The 18,967-nt window shown below is 45.1% G+C and overlaps 1 protein-coding gene across 1 annotated transcript in view; it reads right to left on the reverse strand.

The window, feature by feature from the left end:
- The window catches only part of LOC143962741 (transcriptional regulator QRICH1-like), a 101,065-nt gene that overhangs the window by 35,365 nt on the left and 46,733 nt on the right, over window positions 1-18,967 (reverse strand). Inside the window, exon 4 of the mRNA XM_077472142.1 lies at window positions 453-621. Coding sequence (XP_077328268.1) covers window positions 453-621 — 169 coding nt within the window. The remainder of the gene's footprint in view (window positions 1-452; window positions 622-18,967) is intronic.

Here is an 18,967-nt window from a genome sequence, read left to right on the forward strand (position 1 = left end):
CCTATGGATGGGCCCCCACTGGTCATCAAACTATTATGGGTAAATGTTCTGCTTCAAAGATCAGATAGTACTGCAGGGGTGACATTAGCTTACATAAATGTTAAATATGCAAATTTCTGTCGGGTGTGTGCATACACATTGCTTTACTAAAGGATCAATATTCACACGTGTGTGTGTGTGTGTGTGTGTGTGTGTTATAAATACCCACTATTCAACTAAGCCCAGTGGCATTTTTTTTTTATTTTAATAACTTGTCTCTCACTGGGTATATCATATAATCACAGGCGTGGTTGAAGGAAAAAAAATAAAATCACACTTCTAGTAAATCAACTCCAAAGCTGTGATTATGTATTTCACATATATTTTATAGTATGATGCGCCTTCTAGACTGAAACACAGGATACGTTATGTTCTTTACACAGTGTACTGTATTTTATAAGCAAAAAGCATACTTCCAAACCACAATCTGTTTTCAGCTTCTTTCAATGTTTCTGCATTTTTGATCTGTGCCCAGGTCTTCCATAGTAAAGCTCCTTCTTCTGGTTTAAGGGTACAAGGAAAATCAGCATTACTCTGTAATCGGAGGTGTGGCTCAGATGTTGAACACTGCAGCCCTTGAGGCTATGTGGGTAAAAAATAAATAAAGCACATTTTAGTATTTGTAATTCAAAAGGAAAAAGATATTCAGATAAACAATTCTACATTTTTACAGCAGCAAATAAATTTCCCCCTTGAGGAAAAAATGAGAAACAACTGTTACCCCTTTTTGTGTGGTAGAGGCACTGCTCTGGATGCCTGTCATTTGGCTAGCAGAGTGCTTATTTTGTCAGGGCCCATTGGCACTGCCTGCACACTACATGCTCAATTTCGGGTTGTAGTGAGGTGTGGTAGTGGGTGGTGCGATTCACATTTTAGCACATCAAGGATTTTTTGGTCTGGTGAAGCTCTGCATAGAAAGCCTAAATGAACAGGCTGAAGCTAGAAGCTGATTGGCTACCATGCACAAGTGCCCCAGATTTTGTACTCTCCAATTTTAGTAAAACAACCCCCATGTGTGAATGAACCCTTACAGTAACAGTCAATTTATCCCTCTAAGCTAATCTTGCTGGTACTTTGTGTTTTTGGGTTTCTTTACATGAGTAATTTCTAACAAACTTTTTACAATGAAAACAATGGGGCAGTGCCATTAAACCGTCGGCAAAGCGCCACTGCAACGGGAGGTTTTAAAAAAAGTATATATTTAAAAAAGAAATGTCCCTCAGTTTAGGCTATGTATTCTTCTACATATTTTTGTTAAAAAAAATTAGCAATAAACGATTAGTGCTTGGTTTGCGCAAAAGTTATAGCTTTCACAAAATAGGGGATAGTTTTATGGCATTTTTTTTTTAAAAAAAATTTTTTTTTTTTTAAATGGCGGCGATCTGCGATTTTTATCATGACTGACATTATGGCGGACACATCGGACATTTTTGACACCATTGTCATTTCTACAGCAATCAGTGCTATACAAATGCACTGATTCCTGTGTAAATGACACTGGCAGTGAAGGGGTTAACCACTAGGTGGCAGTGTAGGGGTTGTGTGTCCTGGGGCGTGTGGCCATGTGTGACATCACTGATCTCTGCTCCGATTACAGGGAGCAGAGATCAGTGACACTGTCACTAGGCAGAACGTTGGGATCCCTGCGACGATCAAGTCCTTATGACCCGCGACCCGACTCACGGAGCTTGCTGTGGGCATGCGCATGCCCGCTGACCGGCTCTTAAAGGGCAACCTACAGGTATGTGATTCTGCCTGTACGAGCCCTTCTCCTGACGTATATCGGTGTGAGGTGGTCGGCAAATGGTTAATTTGAAAATACTTATGCGACCAATATGCATACCACAAGCAAAAGCTTTTTATTTTGGCCCTTATTATGAGACAGACAAAAAAGGTTCTCAAATGCCTTTTAGGTTGTTTTACAAAAAGTTCTGCTGTCAGCAACAGTGTTGTCTTAGAATGTATATTGTTTTTAGCACAGGAAACCATGTGTGAGCAGCTATTCTGAATGCAGTAAAACTAAAATACATTTACTTTTAGTTAACTCAAATAAAAATTGCAAGACATTTGTTTTATGCCTAAGGCTAGGTTCACATCTGTGCTGGTCCTGCATGCCAAGTTTGCACGGGCACAGCAGCCCAGGAGTCCCTGGCTGACTGGCTCACCCAAATCTGCCGATCCAGGGATAATGGAGATTTGTCCCATTTTGTCAATATTTCCTTCTACAAGACTCTGGTGTGAAATTGGACGTACGGTACTGTCCTCGAAGGAGGCCACCATGAGGCCCAGGACTCGCATGCAGAAGCACAGCAACGACCACCTGCAGTTCATCAACAGCTTCACCGCGGCTCTGAGAGTCTGCAGTTTGTCTGAAGGGAGAAGCACTCTAGGTTCCACGGAGTCCAGCAGTAAGCCTAGGTACTCCAGTCGCCAAGTCAGCACAAGCAGCGACTTCTTTAGGTTCAACAGCCACCCAAATTCCTGCAGGGTTTGCATGGTGATCGGCATATCCTCCTTTAATTCTGAGGCAAAAGCTGCAATCAGGAGGAGATTGTCTAGGTAACCCACGATTGCGATCCTGCGTTCTCGCAACAATGCCAAAATTGGAGCCAATACCTTGGTAAAGACTCAGGGTGCTGAAGCCAAGCCAAAGGGGAGAGCCACAAACTGGTAGTGGGCTTCCCCTACTGCAAATCGCAGAAACCTCTGATGCATATGGGTATGTGCAGGTACGCATCCTGGATGTCCTGGGATACCAGGGAGTCCCCCTGATGGAGTGCAGCGACAACTGAGCGAACAGATTCCATTCTGAACCTCTGTACTTTTACAAAGCAATTGAGGGCTTTCAGGTCCAAGAGTACATACCCCTTCCTTTTTGGGGACAACAGATTGGAGTAGAACCCCTGAAACCTTTCCGGTCCCAGAACAGGCACCATCACCCCGCGGCTTAGCAGGTCCATTACTGCCTCCAACAGGGCCTCCCGACGAGCAGGGAGTAAGGGTATACTGGAGGGCAAGACTGTTTGGTGGCCAAGAGGAACTATCTTGTAGCCCGATTAAATCAGTTCGCAAAGCCATTAGTGGGACAGTCGAGAGGCCCACTGGGCTGCAAACTCCCGAAGGCAACCCCCCACCCAAAAGACGGGCGGGGCAAACCTTCCTGTGGAAGCATTTTTGCTTGCTGGCTCGTTAGGCTTGTAAGTCCAGGAACGCTTCTGTCCCTCAGTAGTCGCCCTGTCAGAATGGGAGCATTTAGCCGAAGTCCCGGGCGGACGAAAAAGTCTCTTGAGAGGAAAATGAGGGCCCTTGCCTGTGGCATGGCTTCTTACTCCTGGACTGTGGGAGCAAGGTGCTCTTCCCACCTGTGACATTCTTAATAATGTCATCAACAAGGCTCCAAATAGCCGCTCACCAAGGAAGGGTAGATCCGTCAAGGCTTTTTTTATTTTTTTATTTTAGATGTCTGGTCAGCAGACCAGCATTTTAATTTCACAAACGTACTTAAGGCCATGCACTAACTCAGGGCTCGACAAAACCCGGTCGCCAGGTCGCATTGGCGACTAGAAATAGCGACCTCGCGCCTGGGGCAGCACAGCTGGGGGTATTCTGTGTCTGTGGACCCCCCCAGCGTGATCGCGTCGGGCCGTTCCGCCGGCGGCCGAAAATTTAGGCCGCGGCTTTGAGGCCTTCTGCGGTCCTATGATTCCTTATGGAATCTGGCGCCCTCTTGTGGTCGCCGTTGGTATGACAAACCAGCAATGTTAATGAAGATTCCTCTGCCTGTATTATATTACCTGCCTCTTCTTCCCTTTATTTAGAACCCCCTAAACATTATATATATTTTTTATTCTAACATCCTAGAGAATAAAATGGTGGTTGTTGCAATACTGTCTGTCACACCGTATTTGTGCAGCGGACTTACAAGCGCACTTTTGTTGGGAAAAATAATTTAGTTAATAAAAAAATAAGACAACAGTAAAGTTAGCCCAATTATTTTTTATATTGTGAAAGATAATGTTACGCCGAGTAAATTGATACCCAACATGTCACGCTTCAAAATTGCACCCGCTCATGGAATGGCGACAAACTTTTACCCTTTAAAATCTCCATAGGCGACGTTTAAAAAAATTCTACAGGTTGCACGTTTTGAGTTACAGAGGAGGTCTGGGGTAGAATTATTGCTCTCGCTCTACCGATCACGGCGCTACCTCCTATGTGTGGTTCGAACACCGATTTTTATATGCGGGCAGGACAGGGCGCGTTTAAAAATTATTATTTTTTCTGCTTTATTTTAACTTTTTTTTTTCCACTGTTCTTTTAAAAAAAATGTTGTGTCACTTTTATTCTTATTACAAGGAATGTAAAAATCCCTTGTAATAGAAAAAGCATGACAGGTCCTCTTAAATATGAGATCTGGGGTCAGAGAGACCTCGGATCTCATATTTACACTAAAATGCAATTGAAAAAAAAAATTGTCATTTGAAAAAAATAAAATGTCCCTCTAAGAGCTATGGGCAATGACTTGGAGACGGGGGGGCGGCGACGGCGCTGCTATCTTCCCCTCACTCGTCTCCATGTCAGGCCAGGGACAGGTCCGGATCGTCGTCACGGACCTGGCTCCTAACTTTTTAAGCTGGCTCCTAGATTCCAAGCAAATTTGTCAACCCCTGCACTAACTGGTCTGCCAGTTCCATGCAGACAGGAGAGGCCTGCTGCTTCTCCAATTTGCGGTGCAAAAATTTTGCCCATTCAGTAAGTGTCTACGACACTAGTGCTGTGACCAGTACTAGTTTTATTGCTGACCCCACAAACGTAAACAAGGAATGGGCCACTGCCTCAGCCTTCCTGTCGGTAGGGTCCTTAAATGCAAGAGTCCCCTCTACCGGGATCATGGTTACTTTATTTAACCTGGATACTGGGGAGTCCACGACCGGAGCAGCCGACCATTTTTTAAGAAGGCTCTCCTCAAAGGGGTAGCGCACCGCCATTCTTTTAGGGAATGAGAAGGTCCGTTGCGGGCTTTCCCATTCCTTGTATATGAACTTATAAAAATAAGTCAGATACGGAAACACCTTATGTGCACGGGCTGGCTTACGGGACCCAAAAGGGGCCACTACTTCAGCAGAGGATCCTACTGTATCCTGAATTTTCAGGGTATCACGCACAGCTGTGATAAGTGCTCCAACTAGCGATTTGTCTTGCGCGGACACGGAATCATCCTCACTGACCGATGGGTGCTGGTCAGCATCATCTGACACATCAGAGCAGGGGCCGCCAGTCACTGCGGGGCCTGAGTCTAAGGTCTCCACGGGGGGACGGGACGGGACGGGGGGGCCGCACACCGCCTCCACCCTGGCAACAACCGTTTCAAGGACCGCAGATGAAGCGTCCAAAAGGCACTGCACACAAGCCGGTTGCAATTGCAGGGAGTTCTGGGGAAGAAACACCCTCCTAGCTGCTGCAGACTGAGGGGCCCCCACCCCGAGTGCTGCGCCATTCTGTTACAGGTGCCTGTGTCCAGAGCAAAAAAAAAAATAAAAAAATCACACTGTTCTGAGCTACAGGGACCAGCGCTGAGGATAAAAACTGCGATGAGCTACAACAAAATGGCCGTAAATGTATAGAGGACAATCAGGGAAAATGGCCCCCCGACCATGCTTTCCACAGAGACACACAGAAAATGGCTGACAAGCAACTGTACACAGTGAACAAACAGAGATAATGGCAGAACAGTGCTATGTGGTGACAGCACATGCAGAACCCCCAGATACTAGCGGAGACTACAGACACCCAGGGACAAAGACAACCAGCGCAGCCCCCAATCCAGGGTCAGAGCCCCCCAGAGGACCCCTGGCTCAGGTACACACACCGCTCAGCAGCCCAGCCATGCAACATCCCCCACGGGGGGGGGGGGGAATAGTAACAGGGATGTGAGGGAGGAAAAGGACCCCCTAATCCACCTCCCAGGGAATGCCCAGCTGCTCAATCCCACCGAGGCCTTACCATACGGACGAGCTGGGGACATCCCATCACAGACCCACTCCTGAGCAGTACGGGTGACTGCTGGCCATGGTACACTGACAAAGACATCGGTAGTCCGGTCATATGTGTGCCATCGGCCACCCCTGGAGCCTGAGGGGCATGTCATGGCTGACCCAGTGTGTAGCTAGGGTCTGCACACGCTAGATGGCCAGGCTGGGGAGACTACAAGGATCTAGATTATCCAGACTGTCACCCAGCTGGCTGTTGATAGAAGATCACAGGATCTTAAAATCTTGTGCAAAAGGCAAAAATCCACAAAAAATTCTAAGCAGAAAAAAAACTGAGCTGCAGGAAGCAGGCTGTGGTTATTACCAGAGGAACCACCCCCTGGGCGGAACTGTAAAGTTCTATTGTTTTCACATGTATTACATTTTCTGCCTAGTCCTCTCCTGAAGGTGGCATAATAACCCTACGTTCAAGATTACTGGAGCTGTGTCCGTCAATGAACAAAAGAGAAATACTGATAAGGCTGAGACCTGGCCCTTGATAGTACAAGGCCAGCTTCATTTCCAATCCCATTTGCAGGAATTCAAGGATCCTACCTATGACTTACTGCCTGGGGTGCCAACACCTTGATCCACGCCAGGAAACATATTCCTTCCAGACTCTATGGTAAATGACTCTGCAGGCCAGCTTTCTAACATTAACCAGAGTAGACATTACTGAAGGAGATAACCCGCTGTCCTTTAGAATGTGGGTTTCAATAGCCAATCCGTTAAATTTAGCGTTTGTAAGGTAGGATGGAATAACAGACCTTGAGCGAGAAGGTCTGGCCACAATAGCAAGGTCCAAGGGACTCCTACCGCCATCTTTATGATCTCGGCAAACCAAGATCTTCTGGGCCACCAGAATCACTTCCTTTTGTTCCTGCGGAGAAGGCACGGAAGTAGCAGAACTGGAGGAAACGCATTGATCAGTAAAAACAGATCCCATGGGAAGAACAAGGCATCTGTTCTGCACGCTAGCGGATCCCTCGTCCTTGACATGAAGTTGTGGACTTTGTGGTTGAATCTGGACACGAACAGATCCACATCCGGAATACCCCATCTTTGACAAATCGATAGAAAGATTTTCGGGGTGAAGGGACCATTCTCCCGAAAACAATTGTTGGCGACTCAAGTAGTCCGCCTGCCAATTTTCTATCCCTGGAATGAAAATCACAGATAGGCAAGGAATGTTGCTTTCTGCCCAAGCTAGAACATGATTCACCTCTTTTTGGGCTGCACGACTTCTCGTGCCCCCTGGTGATTGATGTAAGCCACTGCTGTGACATTATTAGATTGAATCCTGACAGGACAATTCTGTAGCCTGAGTGTCCAGGATTCTACTGCCCGAATCTCTAGAATGTTGATGGGCAAGGTCCTTTCTGACTTGGATCATTTCCACTGGACAGAAGCTTCTTCCAGGACTGCTCCCCAGCCTAGAAGGCTAGCATCTGTTACCACTTTCCAGGATACTGGTAAAAAAGGATTTCCCCTTTTGGAGGTTGCTGGATATCAACTACCAATTTAGGTTCCGACGCACCTCGGGGGATAAGCGCACTGGAAAGTTCAAAGCCTGAAAATTCTTGTTCCAGGCCGACAGAATGGTGTTTTGTAGGAGTCTTGAATGAAACTGCGCATAAGGGACGGCCTCGAAGGAGGCCACCATCTTCCCTAAATTTCATGCACAGCCGAATGGAAGGATTTCTCTTTGCTTTGACAAGTTGAATCAGTTCTTTTATGGAGCCGATTCTTGCCTGGGGTAAGAATACCTTGTTTTGTACTGTATCTATGACCAGCCCCAGGTACTGTAATCTCCTTGATGGTTTTAAGGAGGATTTTTCTAGATTGAATATCCAACCTAAGAATTTCAGGTATCTCACAGCTGAGCTTAAACACTGGTTTAGACCAGAGACTGATTGATCTACTAAAAGCAGATTGTCTAAATAGGCTAGGACAGTTATGCCCTGAGCCCTTAACCTGGCTAAAGGAGGTGCCAGAATTTTTGTGAACACCCGCGATGCGGTGGCTAGACTGAATGGCAGAGCCACAAATTAAAAATGATGATTTTCTACCTCGAAGCATAGAGATTTCTGATGAGCAGGAAATATCGGCACGTGGAGATATGCATCCTTGATATCGATCAATGCCAAAAACTCCCCTACTTGCAAAATGGAAACAACCGATTGGATTGACTCCATGCGAAAGGACCGGATATTTAAGTGCCGGTTCAGATCTTTGAGATCTAGAATGGGTCTTACCTCCTGCTGTTGGTTTTGGAACTGTGAAAAGGTTTGAATAAAACCCTGAGCCCTGTTCCTCTAAGGCAGGGATATGCAATTAGCGCACATCCAGCTGTTGCAGAACTACAATTCCCATGAAGCATAGCAAGACTCTTAGAGCCACAAGCATGACACCCAGAGGCAGAGGCATGATGGGACTTGTAGTTAAGCAACAGCTGGAGGTCCACTAATTGCATATCACTGCTCTAAGGGAACATCTAATATCACCTCCTGGGATAAGATGACCCAGAGCTAGAAAGGGAGACTTGCTTTTCTCTGGATCTCTAGGAACATTTGATTTTTGAAAACGAGGAGACAGGATTTCTCTGAACTCTAGTTTGTAACCTAGAGAAACTGAGGAAGCCACCCATCTGTCTCGACATTGTTCCTGCCAGATCTTTGAAAATTGCAGAAGCCTTCTCCCCACCCGAGCAAGCGTGGGCGCCCCTTCATAAGGAGGCTTTAGCATTTTGTTTGCGGGCTTTCTGCCCAAAGTCCTCTTTTGGCCTTGGGGCTGCCCTTGAGGTATTCCTCTTGAACCTGACGGTGGAGGCCGTTGAGACTGCCTAGAGGCAGATGCCCCTGGCACTGGAGAGGAAGCACGCTTAAAAGGAGAAATGTTTAAACTTCTTTACTGGTAAAAGAGAACTTTTCCCATTAGAGATCCTTTGGATATATTTATCTAGATAGTCTCCAAATAACCGTTCACCATGAAATGGGAAACTGGCTTCTTACACGGTGCTTCAGCTGACCAATTCTTCAGCCACAGGACTCTGCGTGGTTCACTAGTCCTAGCATAAGCCGTGATGCTTGAATGATAGAATCTTTCATAGCATCCACTGTAAAACATAGTGCATCTGATATGCCAGCCCATTGCTGGGCCTGCTGATCAGGAAGAATCTTAAAGGGGTTCTGCACTCAGAATAAAACATTTGCCCATTCTCTTGCCTCTAGTTAATATATTTCATAATGCCACCTGTTTTTTTTTTTGCATTCACCTACCTTTTGTAATCTTTAGTAGTTTATTTTAAACCCCTGCGGCGATGGGCGGTCTCTTGCGGGGATCAGCGTCATTTCCTGCTGAAGCCCGCACTGTCTCCTGGGATCTCGTTCGTGTAATCCCAGGAGACATTGCGGCTAATGCACCCGACATCTCGCGAGATCTCGGGTGCTACAGCCGACATCTCGCGTGATTTCGGTAATTACTCGCGAGATCTCGGCTGTAATTACCGAAATCACGCGAGATGTCGGCTGTAGCACCCGAGATCTCGCGAGATGTCGGGTGCATTAGCCGCAATGTCTCCTGGGATTACACGAACGAGATCCCAGGAGACAGTGCGGGCTTCAGCAGGAAATGACGCTGATCCCCGCAAGAGACCGCCCATCGCCGCAGGGGTTTAAAATAAACTACTAAAGATTACAAAAAGGTAGGTGAATGCAAAAAAAAAAAAAAACAGGTGGCATTATGAAATATATTAACTAGAGGCAAGAGAATGGGCAAATGTTTTATTCTGAGTGCAGAACCCCTTTAAGTATCTCTAGAAACTGATCCTTTATGCACTCAGATACACCAATTGCCGAAAGAACCAGCTGCGCTACTGAACTTGCCAGAGACATGTTGTTCTTAAAAATAAATTCCAACTTTTTATCTGTTGGATCCTTTAACATCTGCGCATTGTCTACCGGACAAGTGAGATTATTATTCACTGAGGCGATTGCAGCATCAATTGCTGGAACCCCCTCCATTTCTTATAGAATTCCTCCTCCATAGGATACAGTGTAGAAAACTTTTTTGGAGGAAAAAAAATGCTTATCCGGGTGTTCCCATTCTGAATATATATCAGCTTTTTTAGCCATGAATGGATAGGAAAAGCATCCCCAGATGATCCCAAACCAGAGGTAGGCTCATCAATAGACTGCGCTACAGGCAGCAAAAAGGTTGAGCGAACCAATTTAGTAAGGGAGTGTACAAACAAACTGTCTTGTGACACTACCCCCTCCATATTAGAATCCTCTGAAGAGGATATATTAGCATCTTCTAGATCTTTTGGAAGACCTTCCTGATCCCCTGTCTCTTGCACCTCGGTATGAGGGTCCTGAGCACTGGATGGGTATCTGCTACATTTGAACCCACTATGGAGAGTGATCATAGCATCAATCTTCTTTTCCAAATTCTAAATGGTAGAAGAAAAAACCTCCAGTGTGATATAGATATATATATATCTATATATATATATATATATATATATATATATATATATATATATATATATATATATATATAGGGGCTGAAGTGTCCAGCGCTGCTGTAACAGCAGTCTCCCCTGACAGCCAATTCTGACCAGCCCCATCACTCTCAGAGGCGGACATTCTTTTGGAGATGGATTTAGGTTGTCAAACAAACCCCTAGAACCCTTTGAGGAGTTCCTGATCCCTCTTTCACTCATAGCCTGATGCACAAAGCAGAGGCACTACCAGAAGAATGCACACTGCTAGGCTATAGTCCAGCAATAAAAACGCTGCCATTGATGCCCAGCCTGAAGCAGTAATAATGTGTCAAGGGAAAAAGCCTGTGTCACCAAACCTGAAGTAATGCCACCTCTTTGCTCTTGTGTCCCTCCACAGCCAGCAGCAGTACACAGTGTGCTATTCTAAGCTTCCTCCATGTGCACCTGGCGCCGGAGAATGCCGACAGACCCACTTCCCCGCGCTGTCTACGGCTCCACCCCGTTTTTAAAAGGACGGGTTTTCCTGCGCAAGCGGGAGACTACAGGTACCTTAGCACCCAGAGCTGGCATGGCGGGGGGGGGGGGGGGGGGGGGTATAGAAAAAAAAAAAAAAGAGCGGACACATTTTTTTCTTTTTTAAATGAATCCAGGCTCTTAAACCCTCCAAGGGGGGTCCCAGGTTTGAGGAACCACAGGCGGGGAGACAAGTCCCCCCTCTTGCTTATCGGAGGACTACTGCTTTGGAGGAAGAGGAAGTGATCGGCTCTTGACAGCGCCGTTTCCAGCATGAGGTGGCGAGTGCTCAATTCAGCCCCCAGTGGTGACACATAGGCATGACAACATTATTTTACTTAAAGGAGACATTCATAAGAAAATTTTAAGATATTTCTTAGAAAACTCCACTTACCTTCCTGCCACAGGCTTTTCTGTGGTAAACCCAATCTTCACCCTAAATGGTGGGCTCTGTAAACCTTCAGAAGCAGGGGAACCTAGAGGTAACCCACAATCCTGGACCTGCAACAGCACCCTGCCAGTAAAACTTTATGGCCTTACTACCAAAAAGTACTGTATCCTAGGACCCAGCTCTCCAAAAAGAAGCAATTGCAGCAAAACCTTGTTTCTTCGGATACGAAGCCCGGGTACCATTCCATTAGGCCCCAAAAAAAGGACACTTTGAATGGATCCGGTCAGCATGGCTAGCCCCAGCAAGGATTGTTCCAGTGGAGCTCAACGCAGCCCATCTTTACTCGTGACCAACACCTTAGACACTCGTGACCAACACCTTAGACACCAAGAATACACTTCATGTCTTAGGGCGTGCCAGCGTCCATCACCTAAAGGTGGCCTATTAACCCACATAGTAACTACTATGGCTCTGTGTCCCCTGATGTATGAAAATAAACTTTTGTTTACACTCAGCAGGGTTCCAATGAGCCATCGGTTAAGAATGTGGTGGGCGGCTTGCTGGCACGCTCCTTAACGACCAGCTATTCACTGGTTGTTTAGGAAGCCGAAGACCACTCAGAGAAAAATAAAAACAAAACGCTGGAAACTAGCTCTTAGGAGTTTAGGGGGATTCAGCATTTTTATGTCGGCAAATCGCTCCCAAAGACTCAAAAGAAAAAAACGTGCTCCTAGAAGCTGAAGCTTCAAAAGCGCTTTTAAGCTAAAAGTCCTAAAAGTGCCCTGTTTTTGTAACACATGGCTTGCTCTTGTAGTTGTCTTGTTGCCTGGAACAACAACTGTTGGCTCATGACTGAGGCAATGATTGTACTGCCTCAGTCCAAATCTTTATTTATCTTTTATTTATGTGGCTTATTTTATGGCAATTATTTGGACCTCTGTGTTCCTTTGCTGAGCCTCAATAATTTCCTGAAGAACTACATTAGCCAGACATTGCTCTGCATTTGCCTTCTGCAGTGCAGCATTAACCACAGCCACTGCTTTAATATTTGCTTCATTGATCAAATACCAGGAGCAGGGCCGCTGATAGGGCAGTACGACCAGCCCCATTGTACGGGGCCCGCCCCCATCAGCTACACAGTGGGGCCCGGGCATCTTACAGTTTGTTACTGCATTTAAAAAAAAAAAGTTTCCTAAATTCCTCTCCCGCTCCTACTTGCTTACAGAGGGGGGGTTATATAATTTTCCAGGAGGGGAGTGCAGGCGCAGCAGAGGGACTATTTCTTTATTTTCGGGCACATGTACATCATGCCGCCCCACTATTTTATTAGTCCCGGCTGGCGGAGTGATACAGTGATTCTCCGTTCGTCTCTCGGCTGCATTCCTCATGAGATATAGAAGTTGGCTGACAGAGGAGAGCAGGAGGACAGCGTGGCTGCAATGGACACAGTGAGTGGGGAATAGAGGAAAGAATACTCACTGTGTCCTATCATGTATCTCACAGCACAGCAGGTTATCAGCATTACAATTATCACAGGTAGCACAATAAGCAGGTGCTCTGTCATGGCTCTGTCATGGCTCTAGGTCACATTGCTTTTGGGTGCTCACTGTATTATGGCTGTGCTTTGTTACAGTCTGTTACATACAGTACAGCCATAAGTTAACACAGTGAGCACCCAAAAGCAATGTGACCTAGAGCCATGACAGAGCCATGATAGAGCCATGGCAGAGCACCTGCTTATTGTGCTACCTGTGATAATTGTAATGCTGATGATCATAAGAAACAACGAGATGCTACTTGAGGGTCGGTTCACACTGAGGCAGCGCGACTGCCTCAGGCGACCCAGACGCGACCGCTGCAGCGACTTGCAAAACGACTTCTGTATAGAAGTCAATGCAAGTCGCCCCCAAAGTCGTTCAGGAACCTTTTTCTAAGTCGGAGCGACTTGTGTCACTCCGATTAGAACGGTTCCATTCTACAGAACGGGATGCTACTTGTCAGCCTCGTCCTAGTGTGAACCGACCCTTACACTTCCTTTGGGGGAGCAGTAAACATGCAGCAGAGCTACATTTTTACGGCTCCCCAAACCAGTCCCCTTTAACTGCTTCCCATCCAGCAATGTACCAGTAAATCGCTGGGATAGACGGATGATATCTTGGTCATCACTACAGCAATGATCAAGATATAATTTTTTTAGTCCCAGCAATTCTGCACAAAGTAAAGTAATCCTAATGGCTAAGAAGCCACTGGATTACTTTTACAGGCAGTGGAAGGGGGTCCCATCACCACCTTTACTGCTTTTAAGATGTGACCAGTAGCATCCCGTTCCGGGGACACAGTGAGAGGGATGGATATTGTTCTTCCCACTGTGTGACGCCAGAAACGGGAAGTGACAAGGATGTTGTCACTGCCGGTTATGTAAAGAAGCCATCACTGGCTTGAACAAGCATCCTAATCAAACTGATCTTAGTTTGATCAGATGCTTTGGAGGGCAGAGGACAGATATGGGGTCTAAAAGACCTCATATCTCTCCATGAAGAGGACCTGTGATGGCCCATGCTATCACAAGTAATGTAAAGATGCAGTGTAAGATTTTTTTTTATTTGTACTAAAATACAATTTTAAATCATTTTAAACTGCCCCCCCCCCCCTTCATGCTTATTAATTGCAAAAGCATGCATTGGCTCCACACGCACATGTAAATGGCAACAAACCTGCATTTTGTTTCAAGCCGGGATCAGGGGTGGGGTCGAGGGTGGTTGAAGGGGGCCCCATCAGGTAGGCTGTACGGGGCCCCATGATTTCTAACAGCTGCCCTGACCAGGAGGGTATTGTTCCTTTACATTTTTTTTTTTAAAGCTTGCCCTGCACACCTGTCCTAGTATGAGCTGTAATATTTGGGGGTCAGCGAGATCCCAGGCTTCTTGAAATAGGATGCTTTATTTAAATCAAAAGGCTTGTATGCAGCAAATAAAGTCCATAACTGGAAAAAGGGTAAAAATGCTCCCTGTTAGAGGTTAACACGGTCTCTATAACTTTACAGAAATGTGCTTACATCACTAAAGTCCAAGACAACAGATTACATTTCAGAAACACCACAGAGCTCAGCTACAGGCAGAGGTTTCTTTCCAATCTCCCAAACTCACACAGATGTAGCTACCAGCAGCCCTCCAAGAACTCTTTCTTCTAACTTTAAAGTGGTTGTAAACCTGACACAAAATTGTCGGATTGGCACCCCAGATGTTTTGGAACTACATTTCCCATAATGCTCAACTACACTGCAGAGTGCATGAGCATCATTGGAAATGTAGATCCAAAACATCTTGGGGTGCCAAGGTTTCGCGATTACTGTTCTATACTGCATACTTGTCTCCATCCAAAGCTCTGAGTGTGATTTCTCCTTGCTGCTCTGTTCTGTTATCTGCAGGAGTCACTCAGAAAAAGTTATCAGGGGAAGTTCCAGCACACAGCCAGCGATTGACAGCCACAGCTGTGCCTATTCTCTGTGTAATGTGAAGCGCGGTGGGGGGGTCCTTTCCCTCCAGTTAGGCTCAGAGTTCTTCTCCCTCAGCTCTGCATTGCGTGAATTAAGATCCCCGCCCTTTGCTTTGTGCTGTTGACAGATGCTGTGTTAAGTCCGTGTACCATCTGAGGCTTGTTACTTTACTGGGTATATGTGAGGGTTTACAACCACTTTATCAACCCTCTGCATTAACCCCTGTTGCATTTCTTAAAGGGATAGTTTACAATTTCTTCAAAACAAGGCATCGGACAGGCTTTTTAAAGCTCTCTGAATGCCAGTCAAAGCTCCCGTCACTAAATAAAATGGTTAGCTTACAGGCCTGTTTACACCTTGCGTTTGCTTCAAAAATAATACCCCATGCCCCTTTAGTGGTGCTTCAAAGCATCTTTAACTACTTAAAGAGGAGCTGCACCTTTAAAAAAAAATATTAAAAGTCAGCAGCAGGGCAGCTTGTCCCAGAAGTGGGTGCAGATACCAGCATTATACAGGTATCTGCACCCCTCTCCCTCTGAAAGGTGCCAATTGTGGGACCAATGGAGGGGAGGGTTCCAATGAGCGGACCTTCCACTTTAGGGTGGAGGTCCGCTTTAAAGGACCAGGACCAGGCCTCTTTTTCAGACTCCGTGTTTACATGTTTAAAACAGTTTTTTTTTTTTGCTGGAAAATTACTTAGAACCCCAAACATTATATATAGTTTCTTTTTTTCTAACACCCTAGAAAATAAAATGGCGGTCATTGCAATACTTTTTTTTACACCGTATTTGCGCAGCGGTCTTACAAGCTCAAAATTCACTTTTTTGAATAAAAAATAAATAAGACAACAGTAAAATTAGCCCAATTTTTTTCTTATATTGTGAACGATAATGTTACGCCGAGTAAATTCATACCCAACATGTCACGCTTCAAAATTGCGGCCGCTCGCGGAATGGCGTTAAACTTTTACCCTCAAAAAACTCCATAAGCGACATTTAAAAAATTCTACAGGTTGCATGTTTTGCGTTACAGAGGAGGTCTAGAGGTACAATTATTGCTCTTGCTCTACCGATCGTGGTGATACGTCACATGTGTAGTTTGACTACAGTTTTCATATGTGGGCGCTACTCACGTATGCGTTCGCTTCTGCGCATGAGCTCGTCGGGACGGGGTGTTTTAAAACACACTTTTTTTCTTATTTATTTTAATTGATTTTATTTTTAAACCATTTAAAAAAAAAAAAAAATGGATCACTTTTATTCCTATTACAAGGAATGTAAACATCCTTTGTAATAGAAAAAAAGCATGACAGGTCCTCTTAAATATGAGATCTGGGGTCAAAAAGTCCTCAGATCTCATATTTGGACTTAAACGCAATAAAAAAAAAAAAAAAGTAGCAATTTGAAAAAATTACATTGAAAAAATGTGCCTTTAAGAGGCATGGGCGGAAGTAACGTTGGAGCCAGCTTAGCCTCATTCGTTTCCAAACCCAGGCACAGACAGGACCTGATCGCCTCCGCTGCTACCGACTGCTCCGGTAAGCAGCGGAGGGCGCGGGAGAGTGGCAGGAGGGGGGGGGGGGGGGTGGCACCTCTCCCGTCGCTGTTAACTGATCTCACGGTGAACCCGCCGTGAAGACCACCATTATCATACACACGACCGGCGCCTAAAGAGATGGATATCTCGGTTGTGGCAGCAGCTGCTGCAGATGCCGAGATATCCCTCTTAAAAAAAATGGACGTACATCCTCGTGCGCCGGTCGTAAAGTGGTTAAAGCCTCCATAGAACTCTATGACAAAGCTCGCTTGAAGCACCTGCAGCTTTTGAGAGGCTTCAATTCAGCTTTAGCTTCACTTTATTTTGGAGAAATTGCAGCGGGTAAGGGCTCTTTTATACTTGCTTCGGCTTCAACGCACATTAAGGGCTAATTTACACTTGCTTCAAAACATGGCTTCGGACACGCTTTGTTAGAGCTTTCTGAACAAAGCTCCCGTCACGCTAAATAAAATGGTTAGCCTACAGTCCTGTGTACACCTTGTTTTTGCTTGGTGCTTCAGTGAGGCTTCGATGGAGGTTTGAAGAGGCTTCGATTACTCTTTGGTGGGGCTTTGGTAGGGCTTCGAGTGAGCGCTGCCATAGACTTCTATGGAGGCTTTGAAGATGCTTTGAAGCACCACTAAAGTGACATGGGGTATAACTTTTTAAGCAGAGCTGAAGCAAAGCAAGGTGTAAACAGGACTGTAAGCTAACCGTTTTATTTAGTGACATGATCTTTGCATTAGCATTCAGACCAAGCGTGTCCAAACCCTTCTTTTGAAGTGTAAACTAGCTATTGATGTGTGTTGAAGCTGAAGTGTAAATGAGCGCTAAAGCTCCTACTGCTTCAACAAGCTTTTATGATGTGTTTTTGATGCCAAGATGAAGCTTCAGTAGTGCTTCGATGAAGCTTCGTTGAAGCTTGGCAGATGCCGTGTGTAGGTGTGTTGATATTTCACACCTATTTCTCCAAAACAAAAGGAAAACAAAAGCTGACTTAAAGCCTCTCAAAAGCTGTAGGTGCTTCAAGAGAGCTTAACCACTTTCAGACCGGACCATTTTGCTGGTAAATGACCAGAGGTCTTTTTACAATTTGGCACTGCGCTGCTTTAACTGGTAATTGCGCGGTCATGCAATGTTGTACCCAAACAAAATTTGCGTCCTTTTCTTCCCACAAATCGAGCTTTCTTTTGATGGTATTTGATTGCCTCTGCGATTTTTATTTTTTGCGATATAAACGTAAAAAGACCGCAAATTTTGAAAAAAAATTATATTTTCTACTTTTTGTTATTAGAAAAATCCAATAAACTCAATTTTAGTCATACATTTAGGCCAAAATGTATTCAGCCACATGTCTTTGGTAAAAAAAAAAAAAAGTCAATAACTGTATATTTATTGGTTTGCGCAAAAGTTGTCACATCTACAAACTAAGGTACGTTTTCTGGAATTTACGCAGCTTTTAGTTTACGACTGCCTATCTCATTTCTTGAGGTGCTAAAATGGCAGGGCAGTACAAAACCCCCCCAAACGACCCCATTTTGGAAAGTAGACCCCCTAAGGAAATTGATAAGTGGCATGTTGAGCCCATTGAATATTTTATTTTTTTGCCTCAAGTGATTGAATAATGACAAAAAAAAAAAAATTTTTTTTTTTTTTTACACAAAGTTGTCACTAAATGATATATTGCTCACACATGCTATGGGCATATGTGAAATGACACCCCAAAATAAATTCTGCTGCTTCTCCTGAGTACGGGGATACCACATATGTGGGACTTTTTGGGAGTCTAGCCGCGTACGGGGCCCCGAAAACCAAGCACCGCCTTCAGGCTTTCTAAGGGCGTAAATTTTTGATTTCACTTCTCACTACCTATTACAGTTTTGAAGGCCATAAAATGCCAAGATGGCACAAAACCCCCACAAATGACCCCATTTTAGAAAGTAGACACCCCAAGCTATTTGCTGAGAGGCATGTTGAGTCCATGGAATATTTTATATTTTGCCACAAGTTGCGGGAAAGTTACAAACTTTTTTTTTTTTTTTTTTCACAAAGTTGTCACTAAATGATATATTGCTCACGCATGCCATGGGCATATGTGAAATGACAACCCAAAATAAATTCTGCTGCTTCTCCTGAGTACGGGGATACCACATATGTGGGACTTTTTGGGAGCCTAGCCGCGTACGGGGCCCCGAAAACCAAGCACCGCCTTCAGGCTTTCTAAGGGCGTTACAGTTTTGAAGGCCATAAAATGCCAAGATGGCACAAACCCCCCCCAAATGACCCCATTTTGGAAAGTAGACACCCCTAAATTTAGGGGTACACTAGTGAGACTAGGTAATAAATGGCAGGTGCCCTGAAACTATAAAAAAATAACTAACCAACCAGCGTCACCTGTAACAGTTATATGGTGATCACTGGTGAAAGGGTTAACTAGCGGGCAATCAGGGGGCTTTATG

The sequence above is a fragment of the Lithobates pipiens genome, unplaced genomic scaffold (assembly GCF_037356315.1).
Source record: "Lithobates pipiens isolate NorthernLeopardFrog02 unplaced genomic scaffold, aLitPip1_a1.2 Scaffold_8, whole genome shotgun sequence".
NCBI lineage: Eukaryota > Metazoa > Chordata > Amphibia > Anura > Ranidae > Lithobates > Lithobates pipiens.